The 23572-nt window shown below is 40.9% G+C and overlaps 1 protein-coding gene across 4 annotated transcripts; it reads left to right on the forward strand.

Annotated features, from left to right (window-relative positions):
- On the forward strand, window positions 1–19941 carry ezh2 (enhancer of zeste 2 polycomb repressive complex 2 subunit). Of its 4 annotated transcripts, none has more exons than XM_034205189.1 (19): window positions 1–1051; window positions 5177–5300; window positions 5513–5641; window positions 5764–5883; window positions 6397–6517; window positions 10168–10362; window positions 10899–11004; window positions 11642–11805; window positions 11979–12076; window positions 12473–12776; window positions 13991–14157; window positions 14294–14429; window positions 14932–15057; window positions 15171–15349; window positions 15745–15840; window positions 16000–16081; window positions 16160–16240; window positions 16323–16407; window positions 16981–19941. In XM_034205189.1, exons 2-19 carry the CDS (start codon window positions 5184–5186, stop codon window positions 17039–17041), a joined length of 2367 nt encoding a protein of 788 aa, XP_034061080.1. In that variant the 5' UTR covers window positions 1–1051; window positions 5177–5183; the 3' UTR covers window positions 17042–19941. The 4 variants fall into 4 exon arrangements, with proteins under 4 accessions (XP_034061080.1, XP_034061078.1, XP_034061079.1 ...); XM_034205187.1 differs by having other exon boundaries at window positions 5184–5300; XM_034205188.1 differs by having other exon boundaries at window positions 1–772.
- The last annotated feature ends 3631 nt before the right edge of the window (window positions 19942–23572 follow it).

Raw genomic sequence — 23572 nt, forward strand, 5'->3', positions numbered from 1 at the left:
TCTGTAAGCCAATGGCTGTTAAGTGGAGGAGGGGCTTTGTCGGGCTGTCAGCCAATGGCTGTTTAGAAGGAGCTGAGCTCAGCTCAGTAAACTTGGCGACCCTTTCCTTTGCTTGCTGTGTCCGCAGAATATCATTCATTGGGGAAACTGGCCTGTTATTTAGCTTTTTTGTGTATTTTTCTGTACAAACTGATGCTTTTTATCATTAAATATTAAATCGGGGCTGCCCGGCACGAGATGAACAGCTGATACATTTGCTGCTGCTCTTACTGGAGCTTTCAGCAGAATGGTTTTGTTACATTTAACACAATAAATGAGACACTGTACCTTCACGTGTCTGTAAACTAAACACAGCCACCAATGCATTTGACTTGTTTTCCTATTGGAACAACATGCACATGACAACTGACACCACCATTGCAAGAGAATTAAATATGAAGTCTGGTGGTTAATAATTCCGTCAAACCCATTTTGAGTTTTTAGTTTTATTCCGTTGACACAATCGAGAACAAAGAAAACCTGTCCACATGTCCCCGCTTGGCCCGGTGCAGCTTTGAAGTCTGATTTGCTAGCACGGTGATACCAACCCGACCAAACACGTGCTTCCATACTGCGAAGCCCCAACATCGGCTGCTGTGATTGGCCCGCTCGTTTGGCGCCTCTTAAATGTGCTGCAGCCGTAGTGGGCGGTGAATGCAAGACGGGGAGCCGTTTGAACCGTCGCTGTGCCGAGGCGGAAACATTGAAATTGGACAAATTGTGTATAGTGAGGGTGAGATGAAATGGTGTTATATATATCTACAAACACTGTGCCTTTTATGAAGCCTGGTTTAGAGTACTGTAACGTCTGCTTTTATTCTGTTTGCCGACTCTAAAGCCGTAAAGCCGGCAAAGTGTTTCGCTCCTTCCTCTCTGAGCTAACTGCTAGTTAGCTGCCGAGCTAACAGCTAGCCGGAAAACAGGCAGCTAATACCCAAGACAAAAGACGACTTTCCCCCGTCACTTATATCCAGAATCACTCTGTTGAATGAGGACTGAACCTCCTGTGCAGGTAAGAGGAGCTGTCAGTGTTGCCGTCTCTTATTTACAGCGCCTTTGTTGCGATGGTCTGCTCTCGATGCTTTGTTGGAGGTCTCAATCTTTGTTAACTAACTGTTAGCTACCTCGCCGGTGCCACATTTGGTATCCCCGTCAAAATATATTCCCCTTGTAAATAACCTTGTTTTAAAGAGTAAAGTGTATCTTCAATATGAGATTAGGATAAAACTGTTTATTTTCCAAGTAAACAGCAGGGACTTAAAACTTGACACCGGGTATTTATTGTAAGCTTGACTGTTATTTGTTGCTAGCTCTGGTTGATGCTTTTCTTATACAAGTGCTTTTTTGTGTGTAACCATTAACTGCCTTCTAGACACGTGTCATGTATATTCAGGTAATGAGAGAGAGCATCGATCTGTTTGAAGGGTAATTTTGAAACTATGGTGCCATTTATATATTTATTAAAAGGGTTAGTACTACTAGTAATACTTTATATATTAATATCGGACTTGGATGTGTCATTTGAGGGATTTTCACACATTGGGTGCTCTCTCTGATCCATAAATTAGCCTGTGTTTGTTTATCTACAGGCCTTATTGGTAGTGATGGAAATACTTGGATACCTTGCTTAACTATGGTGTAGACATGAGACATACCATAGACTGACGAATTTCCATCAGAAGTAAAAGTCCTGACTCTAAATGCTGCTAAAGTAAACTTAGAAACACCATCGTCTCCAAATACATAGGGACAGACAAAACAATCTACTTCAAAATCCTACTTAAGTAAAAGTAGAAACATAGGCAAACATCCTCCTCATCACAAGTCATGAATTCAAAAGGCTACAAAGGTAAAAGTAGAAATATTAAAGTCTATAGAAATACTCCACTCGCAAGTAGAAGTCCTGATTCAGTAAAAGTAAAAACATGTATTGTCCAAAAGTAGCCTACTGCATCACAAGTCAAAAATGATACCAAAGTAAAAATATTATGGTTTTTTTCTTGTACAGTTTGGTAAAACTCCTTGATACAAATGTGGATTTGGTCATATTAGGTTATATAAATACAATTTAAGTTATTTGAAATACTTCAAGATGGGTACATTATTACAAAATGCTACTAAAGTAGAAATATGAAGTCTAAAAGTACTCCTGTCACAAGTGAAGGTCCTTATTCAAATTCTATTTCAGCAGAAGTGAGAATTTCCTAGTGTCATAATCCGTTACAAGAAAATATCCTGATTTTGAGACATTTGTTTGTGGTGCTGCTAGGTTATTCTGGGATGTAGTTCTATTCGGTCCACACGTTTTATATCAGTGAGGGTAGACTAGATAGACATCATTTTGGTTGGTTTGGTACAATGTGTTCTGCCAGTGCAGTTTGCCATATCTATTACAATCTGACACATCTCTTACCAGCATGTCTCCATGACACTAAATGAAAGAGCTTGATCTCAATAGATCTTGTTGCTACACCTAGACAGGTGGCTTTTGTAATTTGAACACTAAGAAGGGCTAGGAAAAACCCTGTCACCTGTATTTGAATACGAAAATGTTGCCCCATGAAGAAGAACTGAGTGGAAGCTGCTTTTATTTTAATTTTGAGGGAAGTTCCACATATCTAAATCACAGCCCAGTTTTCTTTCACTTACAAAAGAAAATACAATGAAATTCAATGGAAGTACAGTCTCTGAAGTAGTAAAACAGTCTACAAATGCCTCACATTTATGGAAAACGTAATTTGTAAGAGATTAAGTCTAATCTAATAGCTGGAAATTAGCAATGTTGGCTAAAACTGCCCCATTTACTTTTTTTTGTGACAGTTGATCAATGGGGACTGTCCAAGACACTATAAACAAATAAACTAAACTAAACACACAATATGAACAAAATGTAAAAGATTCAGCCAACTTTTAATTGAACTGATTTTTCGGTTTTCTTTAACAAAATAACATATATGTTTGCATATACAGTTTATTTTTCTCTTGGAATAACTTCTCTATCCTCTTTTTACAACATTTAAAACAATAAGAGTATTTTATTTGTTCCTCTAAATTAGCTCTGATATGGTGTTGTTTGGTATTAACAATTAGGGGGAAATCTGGCTGCCATTGTTAAGTTTCAGGAATATTGTGCTTGTTGTAAAACTGGATAAATATCTATTGCTGTGTAGCAGACATGAGGCTGGTGGAACTAAAGCAGGGTCATGATGTTGGTATCCTCATGTTAGCCCCACAATATATACCAGATCTATAAGACTGAAACAATGCACATCAATAATAATTGCTATAATAGGCTTTTTTGCGATAAGTAATAGTACAGATGTTTCAGTCACCCTTAAAACAAATGATAATACTTAGGAAAGGAAAAGTTAATACAACTATTAAAACATGCAACAAAGAGCCTAACAATACAGAACAAGGGTATTACAACTAAATATGAATTTGTTTATTAACAAAAATAAATATTAACAGTTTATAAAAATCCATACAACATAGAGGCTCACTATACAGGACATGCCAATTAAATAAACATCGTAAAATTAAAAACATACATATTACATATCAAAAAGATAGCGACAGGGACACAAGACGGTATAATGCCATTTATTTTAATTTTATTGCTGACAGTTGCTAATTCCGTTTTAACCCATAAGGACCCAACGTGACACGGGTGTCACATGAACTTTAAACGTTCTGGAAAGTTCCTTGTACAGCTTTAGCCTTTATTTGATCTCTTGAAGTCCCTAACGGAGCCTACACACGGCGGCGTGCGACCAACAACCAATCACATGAATGTCCCGCCCCGGACATACAAAGCAGAGCATTCATGCTACATCCATGCTGGCTAAATATATTGTCTATGCTTGCTAGCTGTCCATTCAAACGAAGTACACTGGATATAAACTCCCCAAACAGGCGAAAACCTACCAGTTTCACCCACTGTCTCTGCCACCTCCCCCCATGCCTGGCTCCTCCGGTTTGTATCCCTGTATGTAAAGAGGGACTGGTCATATAGTACCGGGTGATTCCCTACCGCCACGATAATTTTCTCCTCCATTTTTTGACATATGGGAAATAACTGCGGTCTGGCTCTCCCAACATACACGCGGTTTGATTGGCTAGCGCTTGTACTGTCAGATTTGCATACGCGGGATTTGATTGGCTAACGCCTCCGTCGAGGCGGCAAAAGTAGAACATTGCTCTACTTTTGCAGCGAGCACCGCGAGAGAAGCTACGCTTTGCTCCCACAATGCAGTCCGGCGAATCGTGACGTCACCCCATTCAAAGTGAATGGGCAGAAGCGTTGAAGCGGCAACGCACGCCGCCGTGTGTAGGGGCCGTAAGTGACACACCCTGAACAGTCTGGTGGGTCCTGGTCCAGGACATGTGATTTTTGTTCCCATAACAACATGTCCAAGATGTCCATGTGCCAGACTAACACATGTGACAGAACTAGCTACATTTCAAAAGCTTTTTGTTGTTGTTGTTGCTAAAGGTAAAATTCAAGCCATTTAAGAATTAAAATGCTTACATAAAATGTCCTTTATTACATTCAACCTGTTGTGGAAACATTTCTTGATCAAATTGATATGAGACAAACATCGCTGTGACATCGGGACTTTAACCCTAAACGTTCACAGTAAACCCAAAGTGACATATGCACAATTAGAAATATTATTATGATCTGCTCAGTTAATTTAGCTGATTCAATTATGTTTAGTTAATATATTCTTTATTCTACAATTCAAAGAATGTTCAAACTAATTGTAACCAAAAAATCATCCTCATTAATTAAGTTATAAATAAGAGTTATTTTACCATTAAACCCCAATGACATATGTCACATTTCAGATATTTGACCCTAGGGGGGGTTACTTGTCGGAAATGTGTTCTAGGTGGTCTATTTAGTCTAAATGATGTTCCCCTTAATTTTTCCAAAAGTAGAAATGGGTCTGGATTCTTATGGGTTAATTGACCTATGGCTTAAATAAGTTGTAAATAAAGTGTATGTGGCTTTTCCTTAATGGTTGCTGGTATGGTGTTCCATATTTGTACATAAGACAAGCATTTTCAAGTTTCTTGTAAAAGCGATGTGTGAAAAACAGAAACTTGAATCTTCCTTGCACTCGCACTGCAGGTTAAAGATGGTGCTGACAGGGAAGCGCTCGGAGAAAGGCCCGGCATGCTGGAAGAGAAGAGTGAAGTCAGAGTACATGAGGCTGCGGCAGCTCAAGCGCTTCCGACGAGCCGACGAGGTCAAGGTTCGTCCACACACACTCCCACCTTCATACACTGCACATTTTCAGGGACTTCAGCAATATAGTCAACTAGTTCAATATCCAATGTAGAGCCATGGAGATGAAGTCACTGTTTTTACTATGAAATGTTGCATGAAATGATGGCATATGTTAGCAGGTGGCTGACATTTTTTGTCTTCAATTCAGTTAATTTGAATGTCTTTTACCTCTTCCAGAGCATGTTCAACACCAACCGTCAGAAAATCATGGATCGCACTAAAGTTTTGAATCAGGAGTGGGAGACCAGGCGAATCCAACCAGTGCACATCATGACGTCCGTTGGCTCTTTGAGAGGCACCCGGGAGGTCGGTGGATTCACACCATCCTCAGTACTCTAGTAGACAAAAGGTTTATCCACAAACGGTGGAATGAACCTAACGCCTCTGAAGGTTTGAGGTGTAAATCTTCTCTCTGATTCTCTGTGCAGTGCACGGTGGACAGCGGCTTCTCGGAGTTCCCTCGGCAGGTCATCCCCCTGAAGACCCTCAACGCCGTGGCCTCAGTCCCCGTGATGTACTCCTGGTCCCCCCTGCAGCAGAACTTCATGGTCTGCATGTAGTGGAAAATGTTCTTTATGGAAGTTTTGTGCCTAGTTGTAGAAGTGAAACATGACAGCAGTGATTGGTCAGCGCTCTGTGCGTCTCAGGGTTCCCTTGGTCAAATATTATGTGTTTTTATTATTGAGCTTGAAAATAATTGATAGGAAGGCTATATAAAGATTGACACCATCAAGGCATGTAGATTTAGGTTTTATTGAAAAGTCCGTTTTTTCAAATAAATGAAGCAAAGAAATAAGAATGAATATTACGTAATATTCTGCGATGACTCAAACACAAAAAATATTAAGGCTTAAGGCCTATATATTCTCATAAAATAAAAAAGTAAAAAAAAACGGAAAAAAATTCTAATTTGCTTTTCTATAGTGCGTTAAATAAAAGATGATACTAGAATAAATGAAAAGATAACCCATTACCTGACTCATTTCATTTTGGGTCACTCTTCACTTGTTCCTGGTCAGTATGTGAATCCCGGGTGTGTGTGACATGTTTGTTTTCTTCAGGTGGAGGATGAGACGGTGCTCCATAACATCCCCTACATGGGAGACGAGATCCTGGACCAGGACGGGACTTTCATAGAAGAACTCATCAAGAACTACGACGGCAAAGTCCACGGAGACAGAGGTGAGGGCAAGGGGGCGTGAACAATGCATGCTGCTGCACTAAATGTGCTACATTTTATTGATAGTTTAAGGAACAAAATAGCTTTTTAGCACACACACAGAAGTAGACATCCAGCTTAGAACAAGCAGTTGGACAAAGTTAACAATTTAGCTTTAAATATATACGCAAAGGCTTCTGGAAGTAAAAGATTGAAGACATTTAAAGCTTACAGTGGGGCAAAAAAGTATTTAGTCAGCCACCAATTGTGCAAGTTCTCCCACTTAAAAAGATGAGAGGCCTGTAATTTCCATCCTAGGTATACCTCAACTATGGGAGACAGAATGAGAGGAAAAATATCCAGAAAATCACATTGTCTGATTTTTAAAGAATTTATTTGCAAATTATGGCAGAAAATAAGTATTTGGTCAATAACAAAAGTTCATCTCAATACTTTGTTATATAACCTTTGTTGGCAATGACAGAGGTTAAACGTTTTCTGTAAGTCTTCACAAGGTTTTGGGGCTGTCGCTGGGCAACACAGACTTTCAACTCCCTCCAAAGATTTTCTATGGGGTTGAGATCTGGAGACTGGCTAGGCCACTCCAGGACCTTGAAATGCTTCTTACGAAGCCACTCCTTCGTTGCCCGGGCGGTGTGTTTGGGATCATTGTCATGCTGAAAGACCCAGCCACGTTTCATCTTCAATGCCCTTGCTGATGGAAAAATCAAAATCAAAATCTCACGATACATGGCCCCATTTATTCTTTCCTTTACACGGATCAGTCGTCCTGGTCCCTTTGCAGAAAAACAGCCCCAAAGCATGATGTTTCCACCCCCATGTTTCACAGTAGGTATGGTGTTCTTTGGATGCAACTCAGCATTCTTTCTCCTCCAAACACGTCTAGTTGAGTTTTTACCAAAAAGTTCTATTTTGGTTTCATCTGACCATATGACATTCTCCCAAACCTCTTCTGGATCATCTAAATGCTCTCTAGCAAACTTCAGACGGGCCTGGACATGTACTGGCTTAAGCAGGGGGACACGTCTGGCACTGCAGGATTTGAGTCCCTGGCGGCGTAGTGTGTTACTGATGGTAGCCTTTGTTACTTTGGTCCCAGCTCTCTGCAGGTCATTGACTAGGTCCCCCCGTGTGGTTCTGGGATTTTTGCTCACCGTTCTTGTGATCATTTTGACCCCACGGGGTGAGATCTTGCGTGGAGCCCCAGATCGAGGGAGATTATCAGTGGTCTTGTATGTCTTCCATTTTCTAATAATTGCTCCCACAGTTGATTTCTTCACACCAAGCTGCTTACCTATTGCAGATTCAGTCTTCCCAGCCTGGTGCAGGTCTACAATTTTGTTTCTGGTGTCCTTTGACAGCTCTTTGGTCTTGGCCATAGTGGAGTTTGGAGTGTGACTGTTTAAGGTTGTGGACAGGTGTCTTTTATACTGATAACGAGTTCAAACAGGTGCCATTAATACAGTTAACAAGTGGAGGACAGAGGAGGCTCTTAACCAGTTAAGCCCTGAGCCTGTTTTTCAGGTTTCAGGCTCGAAAATGCCACTAACACAACAAATGATATATCTTCACTTCTAAAAGGGGTAAATTAATAATTATTTTTCTCAAAGCAAGGTTACATCTGTGAGTTGGATGTAGAAATGTCAGAATCAATATAGATGTTTTTATTTTAAAGTAAATTCAGATGGAACATAGTAAAAACATGTAAATTCTAATGTCCACCTAAAAAAAAAACCTTTACTTATAGTGAAAACCACCCTTGCATGATGGGATAGTAGACTAAAAGCTTTAGGAATCCAAACTATAACATATAATAAGTACCCTGTATCAAGATTGATGCAAAACAAGTGAAATTTGACCTTTTTAGAGAGATTTAGAAAAATAAAGTCTAAGCGGACTCACCTCTGGGTAATTTGGGAACCATCGGTTCCATTTGAACTTTTTCACTGTAAAAATCATTTTATTACTTTGAATTATCACTATAGGTATTCATTCCATCCAAATACAACTGTTGTGAAAAAATAAATTAAAAAAAACATAGGCTTACTCTTACAGTGAGCCTCTGAATTAGCCCCGAGCGAAAAATGCTAACCTATTACTGCACCGAAAATCACTCCTCGCTCCCTTATTACTTATCCTAGCTACACATCCAACACATTGTTTATGATCGCAAGGAGACACAGAATCTAACGGTGCCCACCTGAACAGCCCAACACTGAAAGATACAAACTCGTGACGTTATCAACAAAAACGTACATCAAAACAAATGGCGCTAGCGCTAATGCGCTAGGCTAACAATGACTTACCTTCCTCGTTGTCTGGTCTAAACTGGTCTTCAATGGCATTCAAACGATAAAAACGATGTAGTTAATCCATAGATTAATATCCAATGGGGCTGTGTCCCCTTTGAAATGTTCTGATAATCTATAAGCAATAAAACTGCAATTCCGTTATCTGCTGTCCGCTCTGTGCTCCGTGCGCTCTGGGTCCTGCTGCAATACCTGCTTCGTTACGCTGTAAACAATAAATGAAGTCGGCTGCGTAATGTACTTAAGTTGGCTGCCATTCTTTAGAATTTACGCAGGACCATATCTCTGGAACCCATTGGTCGATTCGTGTGATTTACACCTTTTTCTTAACCATCAGAACCAATAGAATCGATGGGCAGTTCCCACATCTACGTAAACATTACCATAGCGGACGTAATAGAGAAGCAAACGAAGCATATCTGAAAGTGCAAGCCTGGACGGCAATACTTTATACCGAGTATATTGCCATAAATATGATGATTGATTATCAGTAAAAAATTATACGTGACACAAAGACATTGGATTAACCTTGAGATGCGGAACCGGATGTTGTTTACTTTCTCTTTTCTGGCTGATAGCTCCAGGAATTCGAGGTCTTACAGTGATGACATTACATGTGTGGAATCTGTGGAGTCTCAGCTTTAAATCGTATATCTTGTTTGTGCAGTTAAGATAGTAATAAGGGCATTTCTACCGTGTGTTGTGTGTAAAAAAGCGTTAGCATTAGTTAGCATTTTTTCGCTCAATGCTAATTCAAAGGCTTGGTATTACTCTTGTGTTTTTTTTAGCTAACAATTGTTCTTATTGTCAGTTAGCGGAGTTTCTTACCTTTTTAAAAGGGTATGAAACATTAATAGTTTCATAAATGTTAAGAAGCCCTGAGACATGTGAGAAAAAAAAACTGTGGGAGGGGTCCACTGGGGGGACCTTCGGGCTTAACTGGTTAAAGAAGAAGTTACAGGTCTGTGAGAGCCAGAAATCTTGTTTGTTTGTAGGTGACCAAATACTTATTTTACCGAGGAATTTACCCATTAATTCATTAAAAATCCTACAATGTGATTTCCTGGATTCTGTCTCTCATAGTTGAAGTGTACCTAGGATGAAAATTACAGGCCTCATCTTTTTAAGTGGGAGAACTTGCACAATTGGTGGCTGACTAAATACTTTTTTGCCCCACTGTATCTGACAACTAAACTCTGCACAGCAGTTTCTAAATCTATAAGAGCATGTGAAAAATCTGTAAACCTCAAAATGCCTGCGGTGCAAATAGTAGTAGTTTGACTTTTCCCTGTGACATCCAAACGCATACTTTCCTGCTGAAAATACATTGTTGTGTTTGGCAGAGTGCGGCTTCATCAACGATGAGATATTCGTGGAGTTGGTCAGCGCTCTCTCGCAGTACAGTGACAACGAGGACGATGAAGAGGAGGAGCAGGACTTCAAGGTGGAGAAGGTAGAGAAGGTAGAGAAGGTGGAGCTGTGTGACAGCAAGGAACATCCAGAGGACCCGCGCAAAGACGGACTCATCAACAATGACAGTAAGTCCCTCACTGAGGGGCTATTGCAACTGCAATATGATTCACTTTTTGTAGGGATTGATCCATTTTTGATTAATAATTCTCATTATCAATGTTACATTAAATTGATTATGCTGTGATTTAATTTTTTCCCCCCAAACAAATCTGTTTTGCAAGGTCTATAGAATACAATTAGTAGGCAATTCATATCTGCAGCTCTACTATACTTTGTTAGCCTTTAAAAATGTAAATAAATTCTGTCGCACTTTTAATTAACATTTAAGAAAGAGACGGACCTAAATCTAATTGAAGTCCTGCAACAGGGAAATGTATGGATATAACTTAATAAAGGAATGTAAACATGCTTATTTACTGACTGTATGTATGTATGTATTTCTTCACGGTTAAGAAATAAAATGACGTGCTGTTTTTTTAACACTTACAATGTTTTATTTCTCCTTAAACGCCTTTTTTATAGTGAAACCACTCATTTGGTAAGTGACATTTAACAGGGGTTTTGTGAGTTTTGTTCCCTGATGGAAATGTTACGTCTCCAGGCCGAAGCAGTAGTGACGGCAGCAAGAAGTTTCCCTCTGACAAGATCTTTGAAGCCATCTCCTCCATGTTCCCTGACAAAGGCTCCACTGAGGAGCTCAAAGAGAAGTGAGTGGTTCTGTGTGTGTGTGTGTGTGTGTGTGTGTGTGTGTGTGTGTGTGTGTGTGTGTGTGTGTGTGTGTGTGTGTGTGTGTGTGTGTGTGTGTGTGTGGTGTGTGTGTGTGTGTGTGTGTGTGTGTGTGTGTGTGTGTGTGTGTGTGTGTGTGTGTGTGTGTTGTGTGTGTGTGTGTGTGTGTGTGTGTGTGTGTGTGTGTGGTGTGTGTGTGTGTGTGTGTGTGTGTGTGTGTGTGTGGTGTGTGTGTGTGTGTGTGTGTGTGTGTGTGTGTGTGTGTGTGTGTGTGTGTGTGTGTGTGTGTGTATAACAGGGACACGATGATTTTGTACTGTAACAATATGCGCTTCTCAGGATTTTAGAAACGTATAAATATGCACACACATTACTCAAATATAATAAAATAAGTACACATCCAAGGCAGAATAAATAACAGCATTATACGTGTAAATGAATCTATTTGCCAGTAGCAAATGGTAAGTTCAAATTTCAGTTATTCAACAACAGTGTACACATCATTTACAACATAACATCCAGTGTGAATATACAACGATTCCTCTGAGAAAGATTCTTCCTTTGGAAAATGTATTTCCGTCAGCTTGCAGCTTTGATTTCTGTGTGTGTGTGCGTCAGGTACAAGGAGCTGACGGAGCAACAGCTGCCCGGAGCGTTGCCTCCTGAGTGCACGCCTAACATCGACGGTCCCAACGCTCGCTCTGTGCAGCGCGAGCAGAGTCTTCACTCCTTCCACACGCTGTTCTGCAGACGCTGCTTCAAATACGACTGCTTCCTCCACCGTCAGTACACACACACACACACACACACACAACACCTCAGAAATAACATGGAGCGATTGAGCCATTTGAATGACAATGACTTTAAATATAAGGTATAATGATGCATTAATACTATAAGCTGGATTGTTTTAAGCCAAATTATTATCTATTCAGTTTTTTTCTATGTCCAATAGCTTTCCATGCAACTCCAAACACGTATAAGCGCAAGAACCTGGAGAACCTGGTGGATAGTAAGCCCTGCGTCATGGACTGCTACATGTACCTGGTACAGGTGAGTCGCTCTTAGCACATCTCTTAGGCAAAATCCGTTTTTCAAACCATGCTAAAATATCAGAGGTACTTAATTCCAACCATGTGTAACTCTTTTAATAACATAATATAAAACTACTTTATTAATGACTTTTTTTCACTTATTTATTGTATATTATACTTTATTACTTTTTAGAACATACTATAATTTCACTTTTTACTATCTTCATCCATCTTTGTAATATGGTGATGCATGCAACTGCATTCATAGTAAGAGTCTTATCCCAGCACAAAATAACATGGATTTATTTGGGAATATTTGAAACGCTTTCTTAATCTCGCTCTGAACGGAATACATTTGATATTTGAAACTGAAGTATTACCTGATGAAATATGATGTCCTGCTGTGATCTCTCAGGATGGGTTAGTGAGGGAGTACCCGGCCGGAGTGGTTTCAGATCAGGTCAAGACGCCCTCCAAACGCTCCGTGGGTCGTCGCCGCGGACGACTCCCAAACGGCCAGCCCAGCACCCCCTCCGTCTCCTCGGAAACCAAAGACACAGACAGCGACCGGGAGGGCAGCAAGGAAGACGAGCGAGACAACGAACAGGACAACCATCAGGACAACGATCATGACAACGAGCAGGAAATAGAGCAAGAAAACGGGGGAGAAAATGATAAAGACGACGATGACAAGAAGGATGAAAACACCAGCAGCTCAGGTACTCACTCGTAACATTAAGCTGCCATTAAATAGACCCTCCAGAAAAACGCAATTATGCGATCGCATAATCAGCTAAATGGCGCATATTTATTAAAAGGGCGCATAATCCCCGCATTTTTCACACAAAGTAAAATAAAGTTAACTCGTCTTGACGTGATGATGATGACGCGACGTCATCAGCTCGCGTATCACAGAAGGTAAACAACACCGTAGAGTGTGGAGCTCACACGAGAGAGAAAACACCAAGATGAAAAAATCTAATCCATCTCATTTACCGACGAACATTTCTGCTAAAGACCGGGCAAAGCAGTTCCCCGATGTCTTGCACGAAAGTGGGGGGAAACTATTCTGCACCCCGTGCAACTGTGTGTTGGAGCATAAGAGAACATCAACGGTGACGACCCATTTTGATTCATTCAAACATTCGAAAATGCTTTCTGCTGCTGCGGACAAGAAAGCCAAACAACTCACGTTCACCGAGGCATCAACCTCCAAAACCCTTTCGAGGGCTACAAGAAACGAGGTGAGAAGCCTACAAGATTGAAGCTGGTCAGATAACGAACAAGTAAAGTGTGTGTGTGTGTGTGTGTGTGTGTGTGTGTGTTGTGATGTATTGAATGTGTTTAATTGAATCGTAAAGGGGTTTAACGTTAGTGGCAGGTTGTGTGAGAGAGAGAATAAATAAGACAGCCCAATATTTCCCAAAAAATATTTAGCATATTTCGCAACTTCCCGCATAAAAACCCCGCATGTTTAATCGCATAATCAAGGATTTTTGCCTGTGTTTTTCTGGAGGGTCTAATTAAAGTTGTTAGCAAAAACAACTGAATATGTTGTACTATACATTTTTATCTTGTAGTACAATGTGCACATTTTTACTTACTCATTTTATATTTTGCACATTTTCACTTTGACTCGTCTTTATATATCATTTTTATTTTATAAAGCACTCTCAAAGTTCCCTTGCAGAGTTAAAACGTAGTCTCTGGTTTAGTTTCTTAGTGTCTTGGAAGGTTCTTTGTGCCCCATGGAAGTGGATAAGCTCTTTTTGCTTCGTGTGTGTGTGTGTGTGTGTGTGTGTGTGTGTGTGTGTGTGTGTGTGTGTGTGTGTGTGTGTGTGTGTGTGTGTGTGTGTGTGTGTGTGTGTGTGTGTGTGTGGTGTGTGTGTGTGTGTGTGTGTGTGTGTGTGTGTGTGTGTGTGTGTGTGTGTAGAGGGTAACTCACGGTGTCAGACTCCAGTGAAGATGAAGCTGAGTGTGGAGGCTGAAGCTGTGGACTGGAGTGGAGCAGAAGCTTCTCTCTTTAGGGTTCTCATCGGGACTTACTACGACAATTTCTGCGCCATTGCACGGCTCATCGGCACGAAGACCTGCAGACAGGTCAGCCCCCGCTGACGTCAAGTTTACCTGACAGTCACCTGACAAACTGACTTTGTTATATCGTTTTATCTTTGAACTTAAGTGTGTAGGGGAAAGTTCCTGATGAACTTGTGTTCTCCTTCCTTTGTTCCTGCAGGTTTATGAGTTCAGGGTCAAGGAATCGAGCATCATTGCACGCGCTCCTGCTGAAGACGAGGACACGCCTCCACGGAAGAAGAAGAGGAAACACAGACTTTGGGCCACTCACTGCAGGAAGATCCAGCTGAAGAAAGGTCAGAGGTCACTGCAGCACTTTACCAAAGGAAAAGGGGAAGAGTTTCCATCTAGAAAAGAACCCAAACATGTTTAACTATTGGTTCTTTCACAGGTTTGGATTAAAAGTGTGAATAATATAAATATAATACTAACGTATATAGAATCAATAGTTTAAAAAAAAAAAAAATGTATATGTTTTATGTCTTGAGGTTATGAAAGACGCTATATAAATTCAAGTTATTGTTATTATTATTATTATTATCCAGTTGTATCAGATTCAATAAGAATATCTCATTCTGAAATGAATGAGGCTTGAACCTCAGAGGATCACACATTTCTGAACTAAATGTTATCAGACTATCCAAGTCAAAGATTGGCAAACACATTTCTAAATGTATACAGTACATGTGAAATGATTTTAAGAAGATCACGGTGAAAGAAATGGATAAATGAGTGTGTTAAGCCAAGATGAATCTCTGATTTTGTAGTACAATATTTGACCTCTGCATCTCTCTACAGATGGCTCATCCAATCACGTGTATAACTACCAGCCATGTGACCACCCGCGGCAGCCCTGCGACTCCTCCTGTCCCTGCGTCACCGCTCAAAACTTCTGCGAGAAGTTCTGCCAGTGCAGCTCTGAATGTAAGCACGCACGCGCACACACATACACACACACACACACACACACACACTCTCATTCCTCAACTATATCCCTGCAGAAAGGTAATGGTAAGCTTTGCTCGTTACGTATGCAGGTCAGAACCGTTTCCCAGGCTGTCGGTGCAAAGCTCAGTGCAACACCAAGCAGTGCCCCTGCTACCTGGCGGTGAGAGAGTGTGACCCCGACCTGTGCCTGACGTGCGGCGCTGCAGAGCACTGGGACAGCAAGAACGTGTCCTGCAAGAACTGCTCCATCCAGAGAGGCGCCAAGAAGGTCTTTATTTATTCACTGCACACCTTTATTAACACTTGAACATGGGATGATCTGAGCACAACCCACTGCGTTCAGTAGCAAAATATCCTAAATGTACTCTGCAATTGAAAAGTTTGGAAACAGCTAATGTTTATCTTTCTTTCCTTTTTTTTATAATAATTATTTTAACCAAGATAAAAAACGAATTCCAACAAATGTATTTTTTGTCTCTAGATTTTTCCAAAAAGACCGCGTTTCAATGTTGTATGAAACCTTCCTACAAAATAAAAACCTTTGCATAGAGACTTTCTACGACCTAAAAGTTTCAGACATCGGACTGAAGCTGTTATGATAGGAAATAATAGACCTTTTAAAAACCAGTTTTTTGTATTTTGTGATGTTCCTCTGTCTCTCAGCATCTGCTGCTGGCCCCCTCAGACGTGGCCGGGTGGGGCATCTTCATCAAAGAGCCGGTCCAGAAGAACGAGTTCATCTCCGAATACTGTGGAGAGGTAGGACAAATGTCTGTGTACAAAAGTGTTTCTGCTGCAATGCCATGCGCACCTTTTTAAAAGAAAAAATCCACTTTTTTGAAAGAAAAAATCCACTTTTTTGTATACCTCTTGGATCTGCGAGAAGTATTTAAATGTTGTGGGGAAATGTATTTGCAGATTATCTCTCAGGACGAAGCAGACCGCAGAGGCAAGGTCTACGATAAATACATGTGCAGCTTCCTCTTCAACCTCAACAACGGTAAACATACTTACAGATTGAGAAACTGACCGTGTCCCTCAAACGCAGATGCCCAATACTGTTTTCGTTTCTCTGCAGACTTCGTTGTTGATGCCACAAGGAAAGGCAACAAGATACGCTTTGCCAACCATTCTGTCAACCCCAACTGCTATGCAAAAGGTGAGAAGAGCTGCCACTACAAATGAAAGCATGCATTATAAACTCAGGTAGAGCTGCGCTAACGTGTGTGTGTCCTCTGCAGTGATGATGGTGAACGGGGATCACAGGATTGGAATCTTTGCTAAGAGAGCCATCCAGACTGGAGAGGAACTTTTCTTTGACTACAGGTCAGTAACACCTAGAGTCTGATTGTCTCTTTTATTAAAAGCTCCTAATAATGTTTCAGTGTCCAGCCCCTTCTGAGTCAGTGTTAATTAAACACAGGCCATATCAATAACATATTTTATACAATTTAAGATCTGCTAAATAATCTCAATTAATAATTTCCTCAATGAAATGCCAAAAAGAGACAGCGACCAAGTTTGTCATAAAAAAATTCTTGTTTTGTCGAAAGATATCCAGTTTTTAAATAAATTAAAAGGAAACCAGAAAATAATTCGAATGTTTGTGATGTTGCAAATATCTCATTTGAGAAACGACAGAAACTAATATCAAATGAGTTGCTGATGAAATCTTGTTTAGAGAATCATACCACATTTTGTCCAAAGAATACAGATATTGAAACTCATATCTCTTTTTAAGCGGACCCTTCCTGCACCACTTTATTTCCAATGATTTCAATAAAAAAAGGTTTCAAACCTGAGCAACTGTTGGGTCAGAGCTACCCCGTTGCTCCTGATAATCTGAGTGAACAGACCCGCTCAGACGTCCTCATCTAACGTTTTGTGTGTGTGTGGCAGGTACAGCCAGGCGGACGCTCTGAAGTACGTCGGAATCGAGCGGGAGCTAGAGATGGCCTAACGGAAGCTCTACCTCCCGAGGATCGCCAACACAAAGGCCTTACACTCAAACACAACACCCCTTCCATTCAGGAAACCAGGACGACTTGCAAAATGCTAGAGAGCTTCAGGCAAACTGGGAATATTTGAAGCAGAATTTTTATGCAGTTTTTTTTGCCACAAAAAAGGCTTTTCATATATTTTTTGCTTCTTGTGATTTTTCAACAAATCTTCCTCTTCTGTGGAGACCGGCTTTATGAATCTTCCCTGAGCTGGAGCTCGTCTACGAACTGACTCATTTGTCGTTTTTTGTAATCTGAACTGTAAATGTTCTACAGTGCGAAACCCTATGCCGCCTGTTTGAAACGGGTTCATTTGTTTTAGCTTCAGGGACCAAAAACATCCACCAGCCGCTTTCACACCACGGCCTGGACTCGTTTTGCGATTTTAGTTTCAGTGTTTTTATACGGTGTGAATTACCGGATCACTGTCTGTAAATCAGGAGGCCTTCGCTAAGTCTCACCAGATCAATACAGATTTCTAGGGCTGCACAGACATGTTTTCATTGTGATAAAATCTAAATCACTCGATGCCGACGTACTTCAGAGCGTCCGCCTGGCTGTATCAAAGTCATGCCAAACATTGACTGGCTCTCCGTTGTATATTCACTGAATATACAGGAGTTTTGACAGTTGGTTGGACAAAATATTGCATTTCAAACATTTATCAATAATGGAAACATGTACTTGTTGCAGCCCTAGGTTTAGTTAGTGGACAATTGTTGACTTGTGTTTATATTTAGTAAGAACAGTTTGGTATGAGACGTGATGAAGAGTATATCTTCTTCTGATTTCTTTGTTTGGTTTTTAATATTTGAAACGGCTGATGCAAAAACTGGATAAAAAGCTGATGGAGAATAAGTGCTGGATATATACGAAAGTATATATCCAGCACTAATTCTTAAATTAGTTTTAGCGGCATCTTTTATAATTGAAATGCCTCCAGTTTGATCATTCGATGTTTCTGTTAAACACCAGCCAATGTGACCTTGTCTCAGATATCTTTCTGAGGGTGGGTTGATTTTCAACAGCTTGAAAGTGGCCTCCAGGTTTCTGTTACCGACTCTGTTTTGTGATGCTGCATTCAGGTGCTAACGTGAAAACACAAAACCAGCACTACTTGACCACGAAACTCAACCCACCAGAGAAACACTTTGAACCTTTCTGTCTGTACTTTAAGCTTCATGTCGTGTGCATGTGCTGCTCTCCTCTGAGCCGCACTGCTTTTTTCTTTCTTTCAAACTCAACCAAAACACACGGTTACTGATGAAGGTTTTTATTCATTGTTTTTGTCATCTCTCATTATTGAAGTTTCCCAGCAGCACCGTGCTCTACTCAAGAACTCGGTCCAGTTTGTTTTCTACATCTCCTTGTTTGGTTCGATTCAGGTTGTTTTCAGTCCACAGACTTCACCGAGCTAGATCTGTCTGTAGAATGAAACATTCCTGACTTTTGCTTTTTATACATTCAGCAGCGTACTGAACATTGAGGTTGTCATCCTGCTAAAAAGCTACTGGACCAAATGGACCAAAACTAAAATAAGTTAAATTTCTAATAATGTAAGACGGTAAATCTCCACATTTGATAAGGTCGGTAAGATTTTCCATTTTGTATTTAAGTAAACGACTAAAGGCTAGTAATCATTAGTAAAATTGATGCCAGTTAATTTTCTGTTAATTATTTCTTATAACAAACACGATAATGATGAGATCTTGAGTTTCGAGAGCACAGTGACGGGAAACTTCTCACTTGTTTAAAGTGTTTGTCGATGTTTGACCCTGCGCTGTGCCTTGAGTCCTAAACTCACCAGTCTACAGTCCTATCAATCAGCCAGTCTGATGAATTACTTTCTGCATGATGAAGAGAAAACAGGACCTCTGACTGTACTGCCTCCATGTGATGTCCAATCACTATAAATATATTTTCTCTTGTTAAATAAGCCTTTTTACCAACGTGCAAACAATCACACTTTGACTGTCTTTTTTCTGATGTGAATACTGGTGCTTAAAAGAAAACCAGACTGCCCGGCGTCTGGCCCACGTGAAGCAAAACCAGCCTCCTCTTCCTCCCTTTCCTACTTTACACCTGTAGTTTATAACAATCTTTCAGGAGACAGACAGGGACGTCTCGTGGTGCTCTAGTGTCTGTAGGTGACTATCAGGGCTCTGAAACCTGGTGCTCTTTGGCTTCCAAACAGTCAAATCCGGGAATTGTTCCAGGTGGAGATTTTCCACATATTTTTTTTCACATTATTGTGCGTTAAAATTGTGAATACGATGTTCTGACTACAACCATGTGACCCGAAAGTGTGAATATTTCAAATGGAAAGGTTTAGGAACCCTTAAGTCTTTTTTATAACATCACAAACCATTTCCTGGTGATCCCAGTGTTACTACTTTCTTCACAGTGTGGATGCATTTAATTGGGCTGCGAAAGCATTTAAAGACCATATTAACTAGGATTATCCAAAAACAAAGCCCACAGCAGCTGCTTCCATCCAGAGAAATCAGTTTGATTACAAACCAGCCACTTTTAAACCTGTTGTACATGTTTCAAAGTGGCTGGTTTGTGTGAGACTGAACACACAACGTTTCTACATGTGTCTGAAAGCGTTAATGTCGGCCAAAGGCTGGTTAAAGGTCTCCATCATATTCTTAAAATGGTCAAAACAAGTGTTACCCAGCCCTTGTTATGGTCGAACCTGCAGGTTATTTAACACCGTTGGTCTGCGTTAACTTTTCTCTTTTCTTCTTATTGTCAAACCAGGACCACTTTTTTCCTCCGATGACACAGGTGCTGAATTTGTAATGTTTACAGGGATTTTGTTGTTCAAAGTGATGCAGATTAAAATATTATAAATGTTTGTTTTGTGTCTTTTTGAATTTACACTAACAAAACCTCTTTTAACAGGAATGAGTAGAAACTGCTCCGGAAAAAGTTCTAGTATGTCATGAAAATATAATTTTGTATTTATAATTGAGAAAATAAGTCATAGTATATCAATAAAATGCTTAGTATTTTTATTTTCTTTCTTTTTTAAGCAAATCACAGTATAGTGAAAACATTAATCAATGAAATAAGAAAAACAGTCAGTCAAGTTTTACAATGTAGTAACATTTTTATGCTATTGTTTTAAATCCAGTCACTGTTAAGCCCTCATTTAACCGTGAAAAGGCACTGGTTTCAGGTGAGGGCAAATTGCAAGCTGTGAGGAGTGTCCGTCACAGCTGTCGCCAACTGAGTCAACAAGCCAGGAGTCCTTAAAAAACTGCTTTTTTTTAACGTGGCAGGTGAAGGCTTCGGAGTCTTGTAGCAGTGTGACTAGGCTGAGTGCAGGTGAATCAAACGTTGACTGAGTTAAGTATATTTGCGCTTTCTTTTCCTCCTCATTCAGATATGTGTACTCTGTTTCCGTCACTTGTCGTCCTCCTTTCTAACATCCCTAGAACCGGCCTGCTGCTGGAGCTTCTGTGACATTACCATCCAGAAGGAGCTATCATCTGACTAACTACTTCTGCTGATTGATCTGGTCTCTCAGCCCCCCCCCCCCCTCTCTCCTAAATATGTCCCACTTATGGCTCCCAACTCTGCCGCAGACACTCCTCTCCAACCGGTCTTTTCTGAATTGTGCGCATCCTTCCAATTTTTGCAGGTTCTCCCTGGGTGACCTCCCCACCTATCAATCTCTCCTCTGCTCTTTCTCATATTTTATTTCTGCATCTAAAAGCACTCTCTTTCAATCGTTCTTATCAGACTCCACACAACTCTTCATCACCACTTCTCAGCTTCAGATCAACCCAAGCTGTTCGCAGAGATAGGGGTCAGCGTCACAAAGAAACGTAATCATTTCTGAACTAGCTTTGTCTCCTTTCTTCATCACTGTGTCAATCACAAAACCAGCTTTGTCGCTTCTGTTTTGCTTCTCTTCTGCGCTCTCCCTCTCAGAATCAGTCAGCACCTTTTTCTCAAACAGTTTGTCCACAAGACTTTTGAGTAGAGGTTTTGATGTCCTCTCGATGAAGTCGCTCCATATGTCCCGTAGCCTCTTATGAGCAGAACGTTCCAGAGAGCTCTGTCCACAGGACCTTTTCACTCCAGAGGAGAGACACACTCGTCTTTCCCAGACACTGAGGGAGGCTTTGGAGTTTCTCAAGAACAGCTCAATATGTTTCATCCTTGATTCCAAAGTCACCTGGAATGATGGGTGGTAGTTGTCATAGTCGTCACAGTAAAACTCTGCCTCTGGTGGTTGAACTCGAACTGAGTCGTCCTCTGGACGAGTGGACAGAGTGTACTCCTGCTGTGGGCACAGTTTACAGTGGGGGGGGGTTTCTATGTAGGTCTCTTCTCCAACTATCTTCTTCCTTTTGCGCTTCACATCCTTGATCAAGATGTTACTGGGTAGCAGCAGCACATTTAAGATGGATGTGGGATCAGGATCAGCTGGGGGCCTGTAGAACAGCAGAACCTGCGCTCAGACCGGGTCAGGTGGCGAGTCTTCATCCTTAACGTTCCCAAAACCAGAAAACCCAGTGATGTTTATAATAACATGAGTTTCTGTTACCTTGTGAGGGCGGATAAACTCAATGCTCTCATCTTTCACATGAGCAACGGACAAGAAGCGACAGGCTCCTGTGGAGCGGATCTCACAGTGAGGGAGGTGCAGCTGACACACTGACTGTGGCACACATTTGATGTCAAACAGGGGTCCTGCAGGCTTCTTGTGATGCTGGGCCAGAAGCCTCCTGTTCCAAGGGACGATCCTGTAAAGCAGCTCCCCCTCTCCCTCCATGTGAAACACCAGGCCGGTCAGCCTGCACTGGTACAGGCCGGGGCAGGAGCAGGAGCTCTGGAACCTGTAGGTCTCCTCCTCTTCATCAGCAGTGATCTCAGGTGTAAACTCCCCGTAGCTGCTTTTTAGCAGCAGAGCAGGCAAGCTTTGAGCTCGGGTTAAGGGCTTTGCTATTTGACTCTGTGAAGGCATGCTGTGAGAGCGAGAGAGGCAGCTGGACACTCTGCTGCTCCTAGATCCATCTGGGGGGGGTACAAGGTGAGAAGGGGCTGGCAGGGTGTTTGGGAATAAGTACCTTACAGCTATGGGGGCCTCCACCTGAGCGACACGGTCTGCTGACAGCTCACTGTTAGACTGAACGGGAAAATGAAGTCCATATTGTGTTCCACTTCCTTCTGTGCAGATATTTGTGTCATGGAGGACTGTGGCACTGCCTTGTGCATCTACAGGTGGGGCTATGGACTCACAGGAGGTGTGTTTGAACCTGAAGTCTGGCCTTGAGGCCATGGGGTGAGACACAGTCATTGCCTCTGCAAAATTACAATCATCATGCCAGTCAGAAAGAGAATCAGCTGTAACAGATGAATTCCTTAAGACATCGCTCACTTTCAGGATGCACAGTCAAATTAAATGCATCTCCTCTTTTGCTTATTTGAGGGTACTCATTTGAGTTCTTGCGTTTTCGACCTATCAGTGACCCATAATATTCACCTCGGTTTCTGGAGCCATATGGAGTTCTGGAGCCAACGCGGATTATAGGAATATAATCTTCCTGAGAATAACGACGTTTTGGAACACTGTCTGAGGAAGAGCTGGAACTATTTCTGCAGATTCTGGACAGAGCTCTCCTCATGCTTCTGGCTACTCTGCTGAACAATGATCCTTCTCTTTCAGCTCTGTTTTCTGGAGCTGATGACATTTTGCTTTATTCACAAGAGTCTCTCTCAGAGTTGGTGCAGCTGTATGATCAACCTTCCTCCTGTGTCTTCTTTCCAGATTTGATTCAGTTTTTTAGCCCCAACTGAACCTCACATATATTTTTGATGCCTCTTAAACATATGTTATAATCCTCCTTTATTTTGCACATGTGTTTGTCCGGCTCTGTATCCTGAAATTCAATTACAAAAGTTAAATTATTTAACAGAAATATAATCTATACAGACCTTTTAACCCCAAATAATAACATAGTTTACCATTATATAGTATTTTGCTCAAATTTAAAATCAGATCAAACGTTTAAAATACTGGCTGTGTAAGTTGTGATTTAAAGTTTGAAATGAAGTTGGTTTCATAAACCAGGAAGACTGACTTCTCTTCTCATAACAGGATGTCGCAAGTGTTTCTTTCAACCTTTACTTTTCAGCACATCATTTATTCACCTTCTCCAATAACAATACACAAAAGACTGTAAAAAAAAACATACATCAGATCAATTATGTAAAGTCCAATTGAAACAATAAAAACTATAACAGCACTTTGAATTGCCTTGTGTTGAAAAGTGCTATATAAATAAACTTGCCTTGCCTTGAGTCAGTTCAAGACAAAAAGATGAGGAAGCTTGAAAACGTATTACACAATGTTACTTTCCAAAAAAAGGAACTAACGCCTAGCCTGATGGGGTTCAAAATCAACCAGTAAGAAAACGATAATAAAAATAAGAATATATATTAAATAAAGTATTCCTGTACAAACAAGTCATGTA

This window comes from Gymnodraco acuticeps, unplaced genomic scaffold (assembly GCF_902827175.1).
Source record: "Gymnodraco acuticeps unplaced genomic scaffold, fGymAcu1.1, whole genome shotgun sequence".
In the NCBI taxonomy this organism is placed as follows: Eukaryota; Metazoa; Chordata; class Actinopteri; order Perciformes; family Bathydraconidae; genus Gymnodraco; species Gymnodraco acuticeps.